This window comes from Callorhinchus milii, unplaced genomic scaffold, assembly GCF_018977255.1.
Source record: "Callorhinchus milii isolate IMCB2004 unplaced genomic scaffold, IMCB_Cmil_1.0 Scaffold1, whole genome shotgun sequence".
Classification (NCBI taxonomy): domain Eukaryota; kingdom Metazoa; phylum Chordata; class Chondrichthyes; order Chimaeriformes; family Callorhinchidae; genus Callorhinchus; species Callorhinchus milii.
In genome coordinates this window covers 20,948,056-20,968,972 of record NW_024704742.1, presented here as the reverse complement: position 1 = coordinate 20,968,972, position 20,917 = coordinate 20,948,056, and the positions used below count along the sequence as shown (strand labels likewise).

At 39.5% G+C, this 20,917-nt stretch overlaps 1 protein-coding gene across 1 annotated transcript; it reads left to right on the top strand.

Moving 5' to 3' along the window:
- The first annotated feature begins 10,638 nt into the window (after positions 1-10,638).
- On the top strand, positions 10,639-18,627 carry npy1r (neuropeptide Y receptor Y1). Its single transcript, NM_001319866.1, is given in 2 exon segments — positions 10,639-11,346; positions 17,860-18,627. Coding segments are annotated over 2 exon segments (1,125 nt in total). The 3' UTR covers positions 18,277-18,627.
- Positions 18,628-20,917: the final 2,290 nt, after the last annotated feature.

Genomic DNA, 20,917 nt, shown 5'->3' with positions numbered 1-20,917 from the left:
AGAGAGGGTTGGGGGGGGGTTTGGTTTGTATTGATGGTGCTGATGTGCTCAGAAGGCTATTTAACTGACTCGGAATGGGAACAGTCTTCTGTTTGCTGACACGTTTGGGGTCAGGAATTGTTGTCAGATGAGATGGGTAACACGACTGTATACCTCGAATCTTCTTTTTTTTTGCTCTGGATTCTGTCAGCTAAGCAGAGCTTCAGTGTACAGTGCTTCAGCACTGACTCCTGTTAGACATCCCTCTCCCCCACCCCCCTCCAATTTTATTGATCAGTTTCATGTAAGGATTATTATTATTATTATTATTATTATTATTATTATGTTTGCCACCTATTCCCCAAAAGAATAAAATATAACAAAACAAAGCAGCCGCAATCAACTCTCAACAAGTCAACAAGTTTGGGAGATGGAGCCGAACAGTTATACTTTATTCTATTTTTCCAGAATAACCAAACTATCTTTTTTTTCCCCCTGCTTCCAAAAAAAAATGCTTCTAAAACGCATGTACTGGTAAGTTGTTTGCTGTGTGGTGTTCTCTACAAAGGCATCTCGGTTTTCTAACCACTTTCTTGAGCTCTGTTGCATTCACAACTGCGGCTGGTTGTTTGATGCGAAAAAAAAGTAAACGAAAGCAACAAGGATCAATTTTACTTTAAATGCAGAGTAATTTATTCTACTTTAATACTAATGTTAATGGGGCTGACGGTTCCTTCCTATGTAAAGTGTTAAACCCAGTGTAGATGTGATTCTAATTGTCACACACAAAGGGTTAAAAAGATAGTTAGTATCTCTATGTGGTGGTTTGATGTTTTAGTTTGGTTCTAAGGATCCAATGTCTGGCTTTGTTGCAGAGTAACTTTATTGTGGTGCAAGATTATACTCTTATAATAATAATAATCCTTGCATTTGATATAGCGCTTTTCACGTCGGGAGGACGTCCCAAAGCGCTTCACAGAATACACTGTAAAGTGAATTGACTGTATATTTGTGGGCGAACGCGGCAGCCAATTGCGCACAGCAATGTCCCACAAACAGTCGTAGATTGAAAATGACCAATTTATTATTGTTTTTTTGGAAGGATTATTATTAGGCTCTGGGTGGAGAAAGGAAACTTGCCCAAGGTTTCGCCCTGACCTGCCTGGAATTGAACTCGGGTCTCTCACTTGCAAAGCGAGTGCTCTAACCACTGAGCTACAGGACTCTTCTTTCTCTCCAAAGCACTGCCTTCAAACTCTTCCTTGTGGGTTACTGACCCGCACCTTTCTGTTTTACTGTGATCCTGTGTTGCTGTGGGCAGACAGCCAGGGCTGTGGGGACCAAGCTTCTGTGTGGTCTATCTGTGCCCTTGCCACACAGCTCGCTCCTCTTACTGTTCTCTAGTGCTCTTGTTAAGTGGGTGTGAGTGCTTTCTTTTAGGTAAAAGAAAGAGGCGATACATTAGAGAGAGAAAGAGCTAAGTTGACGAGAAAGACATTTGAACCTGAGAACGAGTGCAGAGACAAAGAGAGAGAGAGAAAGGGGGTTGGGGAGAGAGAGGAGGGAGAGAGCTGAGGGAGAGAACTGGGTGAAAGGGAGGGGAGAGGGGGAGAGCTGAGAGAGAGAGGGGGAGAGCTCAGAGAGAGGGGGACAGAAACAGGGAGAAAGGGGGAGAGAGGGAGAGAAAGCTGAGGCACATAGAGGAGGAGAGGGATGGAGAGAGAAATAGGGGATAGGTGAGAGAGAGGGGGGGAGAGGGGAATGGGTGAGGGAGAGAAAAAGGAGAGAGAGGGTGGCCGTGAGGCAGGGAGAAGATTCAGAGACAAAGAGAGAAGAGCCAGAGTGTAAAGTGTGCTGAGAAAACAAAGCTGAGCTGATGGGGATGAGGGGGACAGACAGGGAGAATCCTGAGCTGAATCTGACAGCCAGTTTGAGAGGTCAATCGCTGATCCATACACAACTGTAACTGAGAGTTACACCGTGTGAGAGACAGTGAGGCGAGTTTTCTAAGCAAACTCAGAGCAAATTTTGTCAAAGGGAGAAATGAAAATTATAATACAAGTTCGATTTCTGTCACAGTAACTTTACCTCAAATCGATAATATCCTAGGACCAGTTAGAGTCAAGAGCTTGTCTTAACTCATGGTCAGCTTTAGTAGTGGTTAGATCCTACAAAATACACAGTCAATTCTATATCTGGTGAAGTGATTTGAGACGTCTGGTAATTGATAAGGCTTTGTATCAAATGCAAGGATTATTATTATTATCTTAGTTATGCACTTTTGTTACTAATGACCTAAATTTATGTCTTGTTTCAGGGTTATGTTTCTACCAGCAAAGCTTGAGATTTAGCAAGTAAACTTCCTACCTGACCCCCACAAAGCAGATGGATGTGTGTCTGAGAAGCAGGTACATTGTCGTTAGTTCTGAACAGGAAATTTAAGGGCATAAACCCTTTGAAAAAGAAACAAAGAAATTGTCCACTGTGTTCTATTGTGTTTGCAGATTTCTTCATCGATTTTAAAATATGCAATCATGTATATAAAATGTATATAAAAAAAAGTAATTTCATATAGTGTCAAAATATTTCAAAGCACAAATGACACAATGTGCAATATTCGCAAAAGAGTGTGTAAATAGGGCAGGAGGCCAAAGCACAGAATTTCTGCAGAGTGGATGGAACCCACAACTGCTGGCAAACAGTTAAATAATTGCCCACCCTTCAGTCAGTGCAAGTGGAGTCCTGTAGCTCAGTGGTTAGAGCACTCGCTTTGCAAGCGAGAGACCTGGGTTCAATTCCAGGCAGAGGGCGAAACCTTGGGCAAGTTTCCTTACTCCACACGCCTAATAATAATCCCTACAAAAAACTAAAACAATAATAAATTGGTCATTTTCAATTATACAGTCAATTCACTTTACAGTATATTTTGTGAAGCGCTTTGGGACGTCCTCCCGACGTGAAAAGCACTATATCAAATGCAAGGATTATTATTATATTGTTATTATTATACGTTGGCGCAAAGCAAAGAATGAGAAGGCACAAGAAAAAGTGGTAATGCAGAGGACTGGGAGAACTGCAAAAGGCAACAAAGGGTCACAAAGAAAGTAATGAGAGGAGCAAAAAGGGAATATGAAAAAAAAACTTGCAAAGGATATTAAAATCAATAGTAAGAGCTTTTATAAATACAGTATATTTAGAGAAAGAGAGTAGTCAAGGGAAATGTGGGCCCATTGAAGACAACTATAGGTGAGACTATAACGGAAAATAAGGAAATGGCTAACTTGTTAAATAAATACTTTGCTACTGTTTTTACAGTAGAGGATGAGGACAAAAATACCAGCCAGACAGGGGAACCTAAAAATAAGTCAAAGTAAAATGCTTAATAAAATTAATATAAATTAATAAATGGCAATGGAGAAAATAATGAGACTCAAAATAGACAAATCTCCAGGAGCTGATAGTTTCCACCCCAGGGTGTTAAAGGAAATAGGAGAGGAAATTACAGGTGCATTTGTCATAATTTTCCAAACATCATGGATTTGGGAATTGTGCCTATAGATTGGAAAATTGCAAATGTCATTCCATTATTTAAGAAAGGAGGGAGGGAGAAATCGGGAAACTACAGACCTGTGAGCTTAACGTCAGGTGTAGTGAAAATACTGGAATCCATCATCAGGGATAGAGTGACTGAACACTTGGACAGGTATGAGCTAGTCAAAGAGAGACAGCATGGATTTGTGAATAGTTGGTTGTCTAATCCAGTTGAATTTTTTGAGGAGGTTGCTAAAATGGTAGATAAGAGAGTGTCTATGGATGTCATTAATATGGACTTTCAGAAGGCATTTGATAAGGATCTACACAAAAGTTTATTACATGGAGTCGGAGGTAACCTTGTGAAGTGGCTTGGCAATTGGTTGGGAGGCAAGAAACAGAGAGTAGGGATAAAGGGAACATTCTCTGATTGGGGGACATGACAAGTGGTGTCCCCCAGGGGTCTGTACTGGGACCTCAACTTTTTGCCAAATATATAAATGACTTGGATGAAGGAATAGAAAGTTTTATATCCAAGTTTGCAGACTCTACTAAACTAGGAAGCTCAGTAAGTTGTGTAGATGGGAATAGGATGTTACAAAGGGATTTAGACAGATTAAATGAGTGAGCAAAACTGTAGCAGATGGAGGTCAATTATCCACTATGGATTGAAACAAGATAAAGCAGAATATTTTCTTAATGGGGAGAGACTAAGAACCAAAGAGGAGCAAAAGGGTTTGGGTGTCCATATCCACAAATTCCTAAAAACGATGCAAAATGTAATCAAAAGGGCAAATAGAATGTCAATCTTTATCTCAAGGGGCCTGGAATACAAAGCGGTAGAAATGATACTTCAGTTGTATAGAGCATTGGTCAGACTCCATCTGGAGTACTGCATTCAGTTTTGTGCACCTGACCACAGGAAAGATATATTGGCCCTGAATGGGATGCAGCGCAGGTTCACTAGAATGCTACTAGCCCTTAAAAGTTAAGTTACGAGAAAAGGCTGCATAAACGTGGATTGTATTCCTTTGATTTTATAAGGTTGAGGGGAATTTGATTGAAGTGTTCAAGATGATAAAGGGATTTGACAGGGTAGATACAGAGAAGTTATTTCCTCTGGTGGTAGTCCAAAACAAGGAGGTGTAGTCTTAAAATTAGAACCAGCCATTGTTAAGAGTGAAATCAGGAAACTTTTTTTACTCAAAGGGTGGTAGAAATTTGGGACTGTCTCCCCCAAAATACTGTGGATGCTGGATCCATCCACATCTTCAAGAGGTGAGTTAATAGATTTTCGGTAGGTCAGGGTAACAAGGAATATGGGGAAAAAGCAGGAAATTAGAATTGATAGGATTAGTTGAGGTACAGATAAGCCATGATCTAATTGAATGGCGGAACAGACTCAAAACGCTGAATGGCCTATTCCTGTTCCTATGTTCACAGGATCAGGATTGTATTAGGCTATTTTAGGTCAAACATCAGTGAGAGGGGAAATTACACCTAGATTCAGATACAAACTTACACTATTTACTTGGTGTTTCAAAGCGTGCAGAATTTGGTAAATACTTAAATACATACCTAATTTTCAAGCTGGTTCTCGAAGAATTTGGAGAAAACTTGTGTTTACCAACTTCTATATGCTCTGAAATACTAAGAAAATCGTTCAAATCTGGACTCAGGTGGAATTTCCCTCATGGGAAGTACTTCTTGATGAGTCCATCAAGAAATACTGATTCCAGGAATCAGCACCTGGAACAGTTACAAGAAGAGTGCTTTAAGAGTGTTTTGGATTCATTTAAAAACAGCTTGATGCTGTATTGGAAAAATGACTGGGTAGAAGGATGATGTTAAATGAGCTAAAGCGGTTTCTTCATGCAAACCTCTCTTGTGATTTTGAGATGTTTGCTCTAAAATTGCACTTCATAGCCATAAATCTGTGAACCTTTTTGTTCTGCTGTCTTGTCTTTTCTGAAAGTGCTGTCCCATGTTTGCTTTTACTATACCATTTAGCATCTTAATAATCTTTTAAAGATCCTATCTGAGATTTCTTTTCAAGGCTGAAGAGCCTCATCTAGTCGTTTCTCATCTGTCAAGCACAGAGCTGCTCTACTGCTGGAAAGCAATTATATTGCACTATTCCAGCAAGACAATAAAGGCAGAAATCATCCAAAGTTAGTATAACGGTGTCTACTTACAACAGTAATAATAATGAATACTCTACCCAATATTTCCCGTAAATCATCTGATTCACCTTCACTATGAGCTTTTGACCTACAAGATAGAGTCTCTCTCATACTTGGGTACTGACATGAAAGCAACATCTCAGGTTGAGTGCAATGAAGCAAGTTATGGTGGTTTCCCATTATACTGGCTGTGCACACAGGGTTGCTATCATTCTATCCACAATTTTGTAGAGCAGCAGGGGAACTCATACAGATGCAAATAAGATGGTGCAGAAGCGAAAAGTATTAACAAGTTCCAAGCTACCACATTGTCAACAACAGTAATGAACCCATGCTAGTATGCATTATTGCAGAATTAAGCTTTGAAGCTTTGGCAAATGATTGATCCAATGGTACAATTTAATAAATCATTCTTTGAAATATTAACACTTCATTTCATTTTGTTATTTTTGTTATTTAAAAAAAAGAATGCAATGTGTGTGCACTGAGTGATCCTTGTGGTGATGGTGGTTGGGGGTGGGGTGGTCAGTATGTGAAAGAGAAAATCAAGCTATTGTTACATCTGTAACTGTCCCTTTCAATCCTGGCTGATCTGTTATGAATTTCCAGCATTTGCTGTTTTTATTTCAGATTTTCAGTGTCCACGTTTTTGTATTGAGTCTCTTGTTATGACAGATAAGGGATAGAGAAAGTAAAGGTAATGTATCTGTGTGTGAAGGAGATTGAATACAACATGATCGTCCTTCAAGGTATTCCTTCTTTTACATTGTAACCACTCCATGGAATGACAGCATTGAACAAGTGCCTATGGGCATTTTATCGCTTTGGTGACTAAGAAATCTTGCAAAGCTACAGCATTTTGCAGAGCTCTCGTTACAAATGACTGAAGAAAGAAATTCATCAGACAGCCTGGATAGGTGAAAGTAACATTTTTGGTGCTGCATTCAAGAAGCTAATACAAATGTACTTTAATAAAAAAAGCATATCTGATAGGACTTCTGGGGCCCAACATTCCTCTTATTAAGACTTGCAAAACTATTTCTTAGAGTTAATGATCATTCTAAGCTAAACAGGCGTAACATCAGTCTTCGCCTGGGGCCGAAAATCTACAATTTTGCAGTTTCAAAAAGAAGTGTGGAAAATCAGCTTCCAAATTAAGACAAAATTTAAAATTGTTTTCCATATTTTTCATGGTCTTAAATTTTAAGACAAGGGTCTTAGGAAGAAGAACATGGAAAATATAAAGACTCAAATCCCTAGAAGTTATGGTCAAACTATCCTTGCTCTGCTTAGGCAATACAACAACTTGCACTTACTCACTCAGGGCAGTGTCCCAGAGCACTTGATATTGGCAGAGCAATACTGCATACAATTTTGGTCCAGAGAGAACCTTATAGAGCAATATATGTTGTCAATAATCATAATAACCCTTGCATTTGATACAGCGCCTTATCACGTCTTCGAGATGTCTCAAAGCGCTTCACAGAATATACTGTGAATTAAATTGACCGTATATGTTGTGGGCGAAACGCGGCAGCCAATTGCGCACAGCAGTGTTCCACAAACAGTCAAGGATTGAGTGACCAAATTATTATTTTTCTTGTTTGTTTTTTTGAAGGGATTTATTAAATCGTTTATTATTAAATCCCTGCAAATGGGATAGAGAAAGCAAATCCAAGGCAAAAATAAAAACAAGGCAAACAGGATGCTGGGCTGTATTGCTAAATCAATTGATTTGAATTCCCCAGATGTCATTCTCAGGCTGTATAGTGCTCTGGTCAGTCTCGAATACTGCATACAGTTCTAATCACTGTGACACAAGAGGGCTGTATAGGCCCTAGAGGCAATGAAGAAGAGAGCAATGAGGATGATACCCAATGATAGAGGAATGAGCTTTGACCAATGATTAGACAAGTTAGGGCTCTTCAGTCTTGAGAGAAGACAACTCAGAGGGGAATGCATAGAGGTGTGCAACATTTTAAATGGGATTGAAACAGTAAATCCAAATCAATACTTTAGGATGTATCATAACAGTAGAACAAGAGGACATAGGTTTAAAGGTGTAAAGGGAAATTTCGGACTAGATAGCAGCAGGAAGTATTCCTTTACGCAGAGGATAATCAACAACAAAAACAGTTTGCCAGGAAAGGTGGTAGAGATCAGGACACGAGATTGATTTTGAAGCAGCTTGTTGCAGTGATGTGGGGAGTCCAGTGTGGGTGATCTGGAGGGTTGAGATCAGGGCCTTTTTTATCCAGACCAATCTTGTAATATTGTCAATCGTTGAGATACACCAAGTCAGCAGAACAGGTTTAGGATTGTGACGGGATTTTGTTTTGCACAGAAGCTGGTCAAAAGCTGAAAATGATTACCAGGAAGGATGATTCACACTGATGGACTCATTAAAAAAACAGCTTAATAATAATAATAATCCTTGCATTTGATATAAGCACCTTATCACGTCTTCGAGAGATCTCTAAGTGCTTTACAGGATATACTGTAAAGCAGATGGACTGTTTAATGTGGGCAAATGCCGTAAATGAAAGATAGCAGGCTGGATATTCAGGACAATCTTTTACAACCTGGCCAACCTTGTCATTTTATAATCTTACTTATCCTTATGGTTGTGAGTTATGCATTCTTTAATTGTGGGTAATCTAGTGAATCCTGTTGAGAATAGGCTGAATAGTCTTTAAAAATGAACTCACCAGCAGTCAACAGGTTAAAGTTCCACAGAAAAGGTGACAGTTTGGCTTAGTTAGTAGCACTCTCGCCTCTGAGTCAGTGAACTGTGAGTTTAATAATAATAATAATTCTTGAATTTAATAGAGCGCCTTATCAGGTCTTTGAGATGTCCCAAAGCACTTCATAGAATATAGTGTAATGTGAATTGACTGTATATATTTTGTGGGCAAAACGCGGCAGCCAATTGCACACAGCAATGTCCCATAAACAGTCATGGATTGAGTGACCAAATTATTATTATTTATTTTGAAGGGAATATTGCTCACAGAAAAGCAATCCTTCATTTGTTTCACAACCGGGTTCCTACTTACCGCTAGTAAGTAAGGATTCTTCTCCAACGTTTCGCCCTGCCAGGAATCAAACAATGGTCCTCTTGCTTGTGAAGCGAGTGCTCCAACCACTAACCTACAGGACTCATGCCAGGTCTTTGAGCTCACAGCCGAGGCTGACGGTACATTATAGTTCTGAGGGAGAATTGAATTGTCGGTTGTGCCATCCTTCGGATGAGATGTTAATGTGTCTGTCTATCCATCCGTGTCTGGCGGTCTGACCACAACACTCTATAGCCTGAGAATGACATCTGGGGATCTCAACTCAATTGATTTAGCAAAAAGCCCAGCTTATTGTTTTTGTAGGTTTGTTTTCTATATCCCATTTGACATCATATATAGCTCCATAAAGTTCTCTCCAGGACATCTGTTTTTGAGACTCCCTAAATTATCAAATTGTTGGTTGTAACTCATTCCTCTAACATGGTGTATCAGACTTGTTCTTCTTTATACTGCTTCTAGGATTCAGGCACTATATGTCACAGGGACCCAAATTGTATGCAGTATTCTAGGTGTTGCCTGAGCAGATGGATTTTAAAGATCCCATGACTCTATTTGAAAAGAAAAGAATTTCTCGCAGTGACCTGGGCAACAATCCTCCAGATTATATTGTTCATTCACTTCATGGCTGTTTTGGGGATATTGTTGTGCGCTAATTGGATGACATAGAATCATAGAATCTTACAGCATGTAAGGTGGCCATTCAGCCCACCATTTCTGTGCCAGCTCTTTGAAAAGAACTAACCAAATCAATCCCACTCCCCGCTCTCTCCCCATAACCCTGCAAACTTGTCCGGCCCAATAATTATCTACTACTCTCTTAAAAATTGTTATCGAATCGGCTTCCACCACCCTTTCAGGAAATGCATTCCAGATCCAAACAACTCGCTGTTTGCTTACCTATACACAGTCACTATACTTCACAGCAATTACTTATGAAGCACTCTGAGATATTATGACACTATAGCTACTATACCAAATACAAGAATAATTATTAAATACTCTGCTGTCAGCAGCCATTTGGCCCATTATGCATATGCGTCTCACAGGAGCCATTACCTCCTATATTGCTTTACCTCCTATATCTTAAAATGTCTTCAAATCAAATTTCCTTTCCCAGAAGATGTATTGTTTTATTGGAATTGCAAGTGTTTCTCTCATCTATAATTTCACAGATTGTCATTCTGCAAGCGTTTTGTAACTCAGCAAAATCTCTACCTGTCTCTGAGAATGTGAAAATCCAGTTCTGTGAATGGAATATGAAAAAAAAGTCAATACAGAAATATGATAGGTGCAATTTTGATTCTAACTGTTGTGGCCAGAAATTATGCCCCTAACCTCTGGAACTCTCTCCCTCCACCTCGCTTCCTTCTACCTCTCTTTAAATCCCACCAATACAGCTATCTGTTGTCTTGCACCCACAGGCACCTCCACCTTTCCTTTCCTGTCTTGCTTGGCATTCTAACCCCATCCCGACAAAGAGCTGGGAGAGGTTATCCTATCTGAAATCCGCTATATAAATGCAAGTTGTTGTACCAAAATCTAAAGCAGAATGTTAGATGACTCAATGACTGGATTTTGCACAATCTTTTGCCGGTTTGTTTATTTGCGGTTATTTTTTTCACAGCCAATTGTTATTTGTAGAAATTTTACTCATAGCATTATGGCAACATTTTGTTTCCGTGATAGGAAGATCTCCCAGAAAGGACAGCAGCAGTTGTGATCAGCACAGCATTCTCTGTGGGACTCGGCATAAGGTGAAACGTGAGAAAAACAGTTTATTGACCAATCCATTTTATCCCAGGAAAGAGGAGGACCAAAAACCTTGTGATTCTCCAATCACTTTACTTGGTGAAGAGAGACTTGGGACAATGGATAGGACACCTTGGGTTAATGCTGGAAACCTTTCCGTCCGCTTGAATTTCTCTATAAGTAATTTTACTTTCTTAGACTTCGACAAATATGAACCCTGCCAAGCTCCCACTGCCGTGATTTTCACATTAGCCTTGGCTTACAGTGCTGTCATCATTCTGGGAGTCTCTGGTAACCTGATGTTGATCACCATTATCATGAAACAGAAGGAAATGCACAATGTCACCAACATTCTCATCGTCAACCTGTCCATCTCTGATCTGCTCATTACTCTCATGTGCTTGCCTTTTACATTTGTCTACACCTTCATGGATCATTGGGTCTTTGGCAAGGCCATGTGTAAGATGAACTCCATGATCCAGTGTATCTCCATTACAGTCTCTGTCTTCTCCTTGGTGCTGATTGCCATCGAACGCCACCAGTTGATAATAAATCCCCGTGGCTGGAGACCCAACAACAAGCATGCGTATGTGAGCATTGCCACCATGTGGGTGCTGGCACTGCTCGCATCTCTGCCATTCCTACTTTTCCAAGTTTTGACTGACGAGCCTCTCCAAAATGTGCCCAACTATTGGGAGAATTTCGCTGGAAAGTACGTGTGTCTGGATCAGTGGCCATCGGAAAACCAAAGGCTGGCATACACCACATGCCTCCTGGTGGTGCAGTACTTCGGACCCCTTTGCTTCATATTCATCTGCTACTTAAAGGTAAATAGTAAAAGCCTTTCATTTGTGTTATTGGTAATGTGATTATTTCATGCATTGTGAAAGCTGGTTCAGTTTTTCAGGTACCTGGCTTCCTGAATAGTAGATATATTTTAATGGGATGCAGTATCAGAAGGGCCATTTTCTTCTCTCAGATGAGCAAAGAAAGTAAGTTATGGTAAAAGATTCATACCCAGTGTTAGGAACATTGAGCTACGAAGAACAACTAGTGTAAGTAAGTGCTGTGTAAGTAAGTGCCTAAGAAAGGATCAAATAGAATTATATAAGATGTTAAATGAGATGGAGAAAGCAAACCCAGAAATATTCCTTGAGTTTGTCATGATGTCCGTGCAGCAAGACAAGATTGTTCAGGATTGGAAAGCGAGTATTTTTTTACACAGAGGGTGATCAGCAACTGGAACTAGTTATCAGGAAGGGTGGTTGGGACTAGGTCACTGGACACGTTTAAGGAAGTATTTGACGATCTAATTGGAAGAGAACAGAGTGGATATGATGGAAGGAGGAAATCAAATCTTGACAAAACAGTCTTCATAGATTACCAAAGGTATTAGCAGTAGCTGTCCAAAATATTAACTAATATGAATGTATTTTTTTAAAATGAATATTACTTTGTTTAATTGTATGAAAATGATCATGATTGAAAAGATCCTGCTAGTGTTAAAATCTTGACACTACGTTCGATAGTTCTGATTTCATAATTGTTAACGTCAGGAGTATGCATTCCTGACGTGAACAATTATGAAATCAGAACTATCGAACGTAGTGTCAAGATTTTATGGATTCGGATGAACCAACTAAGTCTGGCTCACTTGGTAGCACTCTGTCTTTCACGACAGAAAGTTGTGGGTACAACCTCTGTGTTGGGATTTTGAACTCACAGTATCAGCTGGCACTCCAGTGCTAGGGGATTGCTGAATTATCAGAGGTGCCATCCTTCGGATGAGACGTTAAACCATCCCTGTTTAGGTGGATGTTAAATATTCAAAAATTATTATTATTTTGGTCGGCCAGGACTCTGAAACATGCGGTAGTGAATCACCATGTTGAGAGTATTCAAACCAGATTGAGAATTCCATGCATCATGTGTGCCATTTCCATGTGCCATCCCCTTGTCTGGCTGGAATGATATACAAATTCTCTCTCCAAAGGGCCCCATCCTGCTTATCTAATTCTAGAGAGAATTAGGCACAAGCTGGCAAGAGCTATTACTTAGGGACACCATGGTGTACATGAGGGTACCGCTGAAGTTTAATCAATTTGACTCTAAAAGCATTAATCAAAAAGAAAAGGGAGTTTGTCATGATGTCCAGGCCAGCAATCTCCCAGGTAAAATATCATTCACTTCATGGCCTTTTGTGGAACTTGACTGTGTAGAACCCTTTCCCACAGTCCTTCCGCCTCAAAACCCTCCTCTTCGATCATGCCTTTGGTTACCCTCCTGTCCTCCCTGCCCTCCACCCCTCCTACTCCCAACCAAGGGAAGGTTGGGAGTAGGAGTGTATTACTCCATTTGGCTCATCGTGTCTGTGTCGGCTCTTTGAAAAGCCCGGGTGCGGTTCTCTGACTGTCCAGCACCTTGGGATGTCCTCCTGTTGTGAAAGGCGCTATACAAATGTAATTTGTTGTGGTTGTTGTGTGCAAATTGACTGCCGTTTTTGTCTACAGAATACACAGTCATAAAATTTACAGTAAATTCTATGAAGCTCTTTAAGATATCTGCTTGATGTGAAAAATGTATCAAATGCAAGGATTAATATTATCATTGGAAAAGGACTGTGAACAATCATGTGAACATCAAAGATGGATATTCTTGATGTGAAAGTATCCTGAATTACTAAAAGCAGACATTCTATCTGAAATATAATTTGATTTTATATAGGAACTCTTAACCATAATATTTTACACTGCAGTGAATAAGGAAGAGTTAATTTGATCTGAGTTGGTTCATTCACTTTGTATGGACATTCGTTGTGAACTTGGACTAGAATACTTTGTGCAACTGGCTATCATGTCCAACAGTTCAATCGGCTGTGAATGGTATGAGAAGGAAAAACATAACAAAAGCCCACTGACATTTGTGTCATAATAAAACCTAATAGACCCTGGTATTTGCAGTGTACAAATAATGATACCCTTGAAAGCTGCAATACTAAGCTACTGTGTCAACCAGCCCAAGTGTATTATGATACCAAAATTTCCTTGCTATGTTTTCACTCTAGCAAATACCACAATGTCTTTGTAACCATGTGAAAACATGAAATATCATGACAGTGGGCTATTTACGATTATATAATGTTAACTTTTTTTTTGTCTGAGGTGGTTGTCCAAGTAGATGGCCCAATGTGTTTGGGCTCCAGTGTAGCTACAAATATGGAGCTGTAGCTCAGTGGTTAGAGCACTCGCTTTGCAAGTGAGAGACCTGAGTTCAATTCCAGGCAGGGCGAAACCTTGGGCAAGTTTCCTTACTCCACACGCCTAATAATAATCCCTCCAAAACAAAAACAATAATAAATTGGTCATTTTCAATCTACGACTGTTTGTGGGACATTGCTGTGCGCAATTGGCTGCCGCGTTCGCCAACAAATATACAGTCAATTCACTTTACAGTCTATTCTGTGAAGCGCTTTGGGACGTCCTCCCGACGTGAAAAGCGCTATATCAAATGCAAGGATTATTATTATTATTATTATTATTATTATAATATCAATATTTTCAAAATGGGAAACCTCACTACAAATAAGCAACAAAAAGATTGCCTAGCAATAGCTTAGCTGGATGATATAACATATCCCATTTGGTTCTAATTTGCAGTATATCTTAATGGAATGTCTCAATAGAATCAGAGCAGACTTGCCATGGGTCTGTCGGAACAACTGAAGAAACTTCAGCAGAGCAATGGCCAAAGTAATATTGATAAAATAAAGATAAGAAAGATTGCACTAGAGAGAGTGAAATTGTAGGCTTTCTCTCCTCCCTTTTACTTTGCTCTGTTTTCTCCCCTATTCTTTATCAGCCAAGCACACAGATTACTTCAAGGCTACTGGTCATGCCCCTGCAACTAACAACTTGCATTCATATGCAGTACTGCCTTTCATGTGGAAGGAATGACTCAAGGGGCTTTACCAAATGAAATTAATTAGAAATAATGTGAATGTTGTTATGGAGACACACACAGACAGCAGCCAATTTGCGCCACTGACAAACTTACAAACAATGAGATGAGAGGCCAAATGAATTCCAGTTTTGGGAGTGAATTTGGATGAGAAGAAAATGTATACCAAGATAACAGGGATCACTTTGTTTTAAATCATGGAGGGGGGGAGTGGTCTTCACGTCTGTCTAAATCACAAGGCAGATGGGGCTTTCATTAATAACTCAATCAAAAGGTGATGATCTGGAAATAAATAAACATTAAATAAACAGAAGTATGTTACGCAGACAACATGGCAGTCAGTTGTGCCAGCAACGTCACACAAACAACCATCACTGACCAGGAGGTGCTAAAGATTAGCCAGGCATAACTCTTCCCCTATTGGATCCTCAATCTTTCTTCCACCCAAGGCAAGTGCTACATCCTCAGATTGAAAAGTTATCAGAGCAGTGCTCAGGCCTGTGGCTATCCTCAATCTACAGCACAGAACATTAACGTGCTGGTGCTCAGAAATTATGTTTTAATATAACAGTATTACATAACAGCAGTCAACAACTTCAAGCATTTGCTTTAATTCATAAATGATTTGCATTGGGAAGGACTGGTATGGACACACTAAACTTACAACAACAAAATTACATTTGTAAGGCACCTTTCACGTTGAGAGGACGAACAGTCGGGGATCAGGACCCGAGCATGGGGAGGGGTGGGGGCAAGGTTGGGATGAGGGAGAGCAGGGAGGTAGGAGGGCAGCTGAAGGCGCAGTCAAAAAGGAGGGTCTTGTGTCGTGCCTTGAAGGAGGCAAGGGAGGGAGCAAGGCAAAGGGATTATGGGCTGGAAACTTAGCCTCTTTTGTACACTGTTTGTAGACTTTTAAAATAAACTGTACCAAACTGCAGGAACTATTAAGGAACTCACTTTTCAGGGTGCAGTCATTCATTCAGTGATCCTAATTAAATTGGTGTAGTTATTGTAGTGGAGTCTCTCATTGCTTTGATTTAATTTAATTTTTAAAAAAACATGCACACAAATGATTTTACTCTTATTAAGTGTTATACTTTTCTGCTTGACTGAGCTTGCTCAATATGTCTCAGGCTCACAGCAGGATTCTGCAAAATAACTAAGAATGATCATGAAATGAAGAACATTAAAAGCTGTTCAGTTTGACATTACTCATCAGAGCTTGGAAACATTTTAATAGTTGAAATGGTAATATTTCACTGTAATTTCAGTCTTCCTCATTGTTATTAAGATCGAGATTTGAAATCTAAATCACAAGGCAGATGTGGTCATCTACAAAAATACATTCCTTACATTTTACAGCAAATCCTGATAAGCGATTTGAGATGTTTCAATAACGTTATTTCAAATGCAAGAATTATTAATCTCATGCTTTATTTATTAATAAATGTTTAAACACTGTACCATTGACCAGCTCATTACAAAATAGAGTCCGACACAGTAACTATCTTTGTAGCCTGAATGCTTTGAAATTTCTTCACTCACAAAAGAAGCCTATCTAGTACAAGCAGCATTGCAAATTGTCAAATCATTAGTTTCCTCCTAGCTTCAAATATTTCCCTCTCTTTTCACATATTGTGCCTTTGCTAACTACAATAACAAGGTTGGAACCTTTTATGTTTTTGTGAACCTCCCTCTGTTGCAACCTTTATGTTTCTCTGTTTTACTCTATTAGTGCTTCTCTGATCTGTTTTCACTTGTTTCATCCAAGCTTTAAGTACACAATCCTAACTAAATGTTCTTCCTTTTTCTGCATCCTCACTATACTGAAAACGACTCATTGCATTGACTCCTACCCCACTCATTCTTTCCCATAACCTCAAGATTACGTAAGCAGTCCTTCAATCTTGCATTCCTTTTGTGATGTTAATCCCAATTTTAACAATGGAACTTCACTTGGACACATATTTCAGATGATTTCAGAAGGTGTCTTCTTTTGATCACAATCTTATTTTATAAAAGGTAGCGATGAGATTGGCTTCTAATTGGTTTCAACGGGAAGTGAAGTTCCATTGTTAAAATAATGAGAGACATCTGGGTACCTGCATCGTTTCAAGTGTAAAAATCCTTCTTTTTAAATCTCACAAATTGCCCTACCATCTCATTACTACTTGATTTAATTCAATTTCTTTCCTACTTTATGAATCTTGGTAATGTATGTTCACTTAGATTTTCATCAGCCGATCACTTAGATTTTTCAACAATAAATAATTAGAACCAAGACATTCTGTTTTTTAAGGGTTGGTATAGCGTTTCTCAACAATGTACAATTTAGATCTTCACTGGAAAATATAACTGATTGTTGTGGAATGGTGTAACAATGGGACTAAGGAAGTTAGGGAGCAAAAGTGGTCCCAAATGTATATATATATTTGGAAACACTACAGTAGGGCGTTAAAGGGAAATATCATCTCACTTTTCCAAGAGTATTGAAGTGTAAGATTAATTTTCTCAATGATAATAATAATAATAATAATCCTTGCATTTGATATAGCGTTTTTCACATCAGGAGGACATCCCAAAGCGCTTCACAGAACACACTGTAAAGTGAATTGACTGTATATTTGTGGGCGAACGCGGCAGCCAATTGCGCACAGCAATGTCCCACAAACAGTCGTAGAATGAAAATGACCAATTTATTATTGTTTTGGGTTTTGGAGGGATTATTATTAGGCGTGTGGAGTGAAGAAACTTGCCCAAGGTTTCGCCCTGCCTGGAATTGAACTCAGGTCTCTCACTTGCAAAGCGAGTGCTCTAACCACTGAGCTACAGGAACTCCACAATGACTCCATAATGATGACCTTATACAATAATCCTTGAATTTCAAAGAATGAATACAGTATTGAAATGTTTCAAAGTGCTTCACGGGGAATGCAGTGACTGTATATTTATAGGTGCGCCCAATCTGCACATAGCAATGTACCAAAAATGGCCATGAAGTGAACGACAAATTCTTTTCTGGTGGATTGTTGATTGTAAGAAACTCCATTCTCTTCAAATAATGACTTGGATCGTTAACATCCACCTGACCAGGCAGACAGGACCTTTATGTTTCATCCACAGAACCCCTGACAAACCCTTAAGATTTGCATTGGAGTATCAGCCTAGACTACAAGCTTAAGTCCTAACATGCGGTTTAAACCCACAAGCTTCTCATCCAGAGACAAGAGCGCTAATATCTGAGCCATGCTGAAACTTTTGTGTTTGAGAAATTGACAGAATGATTTTTATTGGAGGAATTCTGGAAGTAGTAATACAACATGGCCTTAGACTTAGATGTTGCATGTTAACCAGATTAAATTGCTTTGTTTTGTCTTTGAAAGATATATATACGCCTCAAAAGGAGAAATGACATGATGGACAAGATGAGGGAGAACAAGTCACGGGCAGATGAGAACCGAAGAATTACCATTATGTTGATTTCTATTGTGGTGGCGTTTGCAATCTGCTGGCTGCCCCTAAACATCTTCAACGCGGTTTTTGACTGGAAGCATGAAGCCATCACGAATTGTCATCATAATCTGATTTTCTCCATATGCCACTTGACAGCGATGCTCTCAACCTGCGTGAACCCCGTCTTTTATGGATTCCTGAATAAAAACTTTCAGAGGGACTTGCATGTTATCCTCCGTTACTGCAAATGCAGTCGCAGGGAGGAAGACTATGAGGCGATCGCCATGTCAACCATGCAGACAGATATATCCAAGAGCTCTCTGAAACAAGCAACACAGATTGCTTGAGATGTCCTATTAATTTTAGGGTGTAGCTATCCGTGCTTCAGAGAAAGGCTGTGCTCATTATTCCATCTGGCACCTGCTATCAATTGTAAGTAAGGACTGATCCCTTATCCATTGATCAACCTTGTGCTTTATAGACAAAATGACTCATGAAAAAGTCAATTTGAGGACCATATAATTTTCATTTGAATGTTACAGGAGGCTGCTTCTGATTGGTTTCTTGATATACCGTGGTTGAAAACATTTGCCCTATTTCAGGAGATTTAACAGAAAAGAGCAGTTATCAGCAAACTCAATTCAGTGTGTTTTGGAATGATTCACATTACTAAAGCATACTGTATTTAGTATAACATAAAAAAAGTATGTTTTTTAAATTGCAAAGTATTTGTAAGTGTTAATAAAACACCTTACACTTTTAGCGATGTCAGTTATGAACATCAGAGGATGGTTCCAAATAAATGCTGTCATTTTCCCACTGAAAGGGTGGAATTCCAAGGGTTAAATTAATCCGTGGCCCTCTTATTCACCTGCCAGCAACAAATTACACAGCAGCGTTCATAGAGCTTTAGGAGGCTGGTGTCCCCGCTTGATCATCGAATAGAATGTGACTCAGGAAGACGTAAACAATAAGGGAGAAATATCACTTTAATAGCACTTCAATTTCCAAGTAACTCATCCTTACAGATTTGTTTCATGTTCACTGCTAATATATGTGAAGTGGAATCTGGAGCCCTTGTGTGGTTCCAGCACTTCTATTATTTATATAAATAGTGATATCCTCATTATAGTATACTAGAAAATAGCTGTTCAGCTGAGGTTCTGGTGTATATATGATATATGACAACATTTGGAAAAAATAATGCGGTGCCAGGCAATTCCATTTCCCTATTTCCCTGCAAAGTTTTAATGAAACATTAAACTACCTATTGGCAGAATAAATTCACTTAAAACATTTCCTCTGAGCTGAAAGAAAAAAAATACTGCTTAATTTTGATAACAAACAAAACATCATAGCACAATGCCTAACATGGTTAAAAAATGTTTGCTGGTGTTTGTGCATGATTATTTTTATGATTGTGAAAATTTGGAATGCATTGCCCAAGCCCCTAGAAAGCCAGGGTGCCAAAATCAATTGGGTTGTTTTAAAGGGAGGTAAGTAGATACTTGGGAAGTTAAGGTAGTCAGGGGTGTCGAGAAAAAGCAAGCAATGGAATTAAAAGATCCGCCATGATTTCAATAAACTGGTGGAATAGATTTTTGGGGGGTCAGCCAGGTGTCTGACACAGGCAGAAACCCATCACCGTGCTCAAGAGTACCCAAACCAAACTGAGAATTCCATGCATCCCACCTACACATGGAAATCCCAGAGATAGATTGTTGGAATGTGCACTCTCTCCCTGGAGGGATGCATCTTGCTTACTTAATTCTGGAAAGTATTAGGCACAGGTTGGCAAGAGCCAAGGCTTGGGGACCCTAGAGTTTACGTTGGGGTGCTCCTGGAGTCTAACCAGCTAAAACAGCATAGCTTGCCATTGATACTACTGTTTAGCAAGCTTTCTTGCTGCTTGTACAGCAAGGTCCACCCTTCCCTTTAGGGATTGGGCTTGCAGGGTTAACAAGAGCTGAGTGGGATGACTCCCTGCCCCCCAGTGACTGGTTTACCTTCCAATACCTACCGATGAGCCAGGCTGGTTGTGCAGTCATCAGCAACACCCTGAAATACTGGGGACACACCTCGCTCAGAACTGGAATACCGAGACCGCCACAGAGGGCTGGCTCGATTCTGACAATCCGTTGATAAACATGTCACCTTGGAGACAGTTCAGCTTCAAGGAAATCCTGCTTATCTCTCCCCCAAGGAGGATAGTCACTAGATGGTCATTCGACATTCGACAAGCATGGGTTCGAGCCCTCACTATGTGGATGATAGGTACCAAGAGCTCCCTGCGAGCTTCCCGGTGGGCAACACAACTCAGCATGAAATGCGTGAGTGCATTGCCAGATGGGCTAAATTGCCTCCTTCTGTTCCTATGATTAACATTTTTGGAAGATGTTATGACAGTATTATTACTGTGGAAAGTTTTCTGGGTATCTGTATGTATGTTAGACATTACAAAGCACAGAAAGCAACCTTCTTTTCGTTTGAGACACTCAAGACGATGTGTATTTTATGTATCTTTGACATAATGCTCAATTTTCTTCAAGAACAAGTGACTCATGTCATTTCAAAGAGAGCTATATGTATGTGTGTGGGTGTTTAGTACAGTACTTGTAAAATCCAAAGAGGCTCTTAGCTTTGCTTGCTGAACTAAATTAAAATAAAAGTCATTACTTTTACCAGCACCAAACATAAAATGTTACTAATAATGGCTAACAGTATAAAAGGGAAACAAATAATTGTGTGTTATGGATTGAAAACCTCCAAGAGGTTTTGAAAATCTATATTCTCCAGCCCGAATGTCTCTAAAATATGTTAAAGCAACCTTAACATGGATTCCATTGCCTTATACTACAGGAGCTGTTTTTCAGTAGTTTCACATGCTTTGAGGATAGGAAATATTTTCTTTCACATTTTTAAGAAACCTATTTGCCTTACAGTGATCATGTTTGTTCAAAATACTGTACGAATGTTGACCATTTTGAA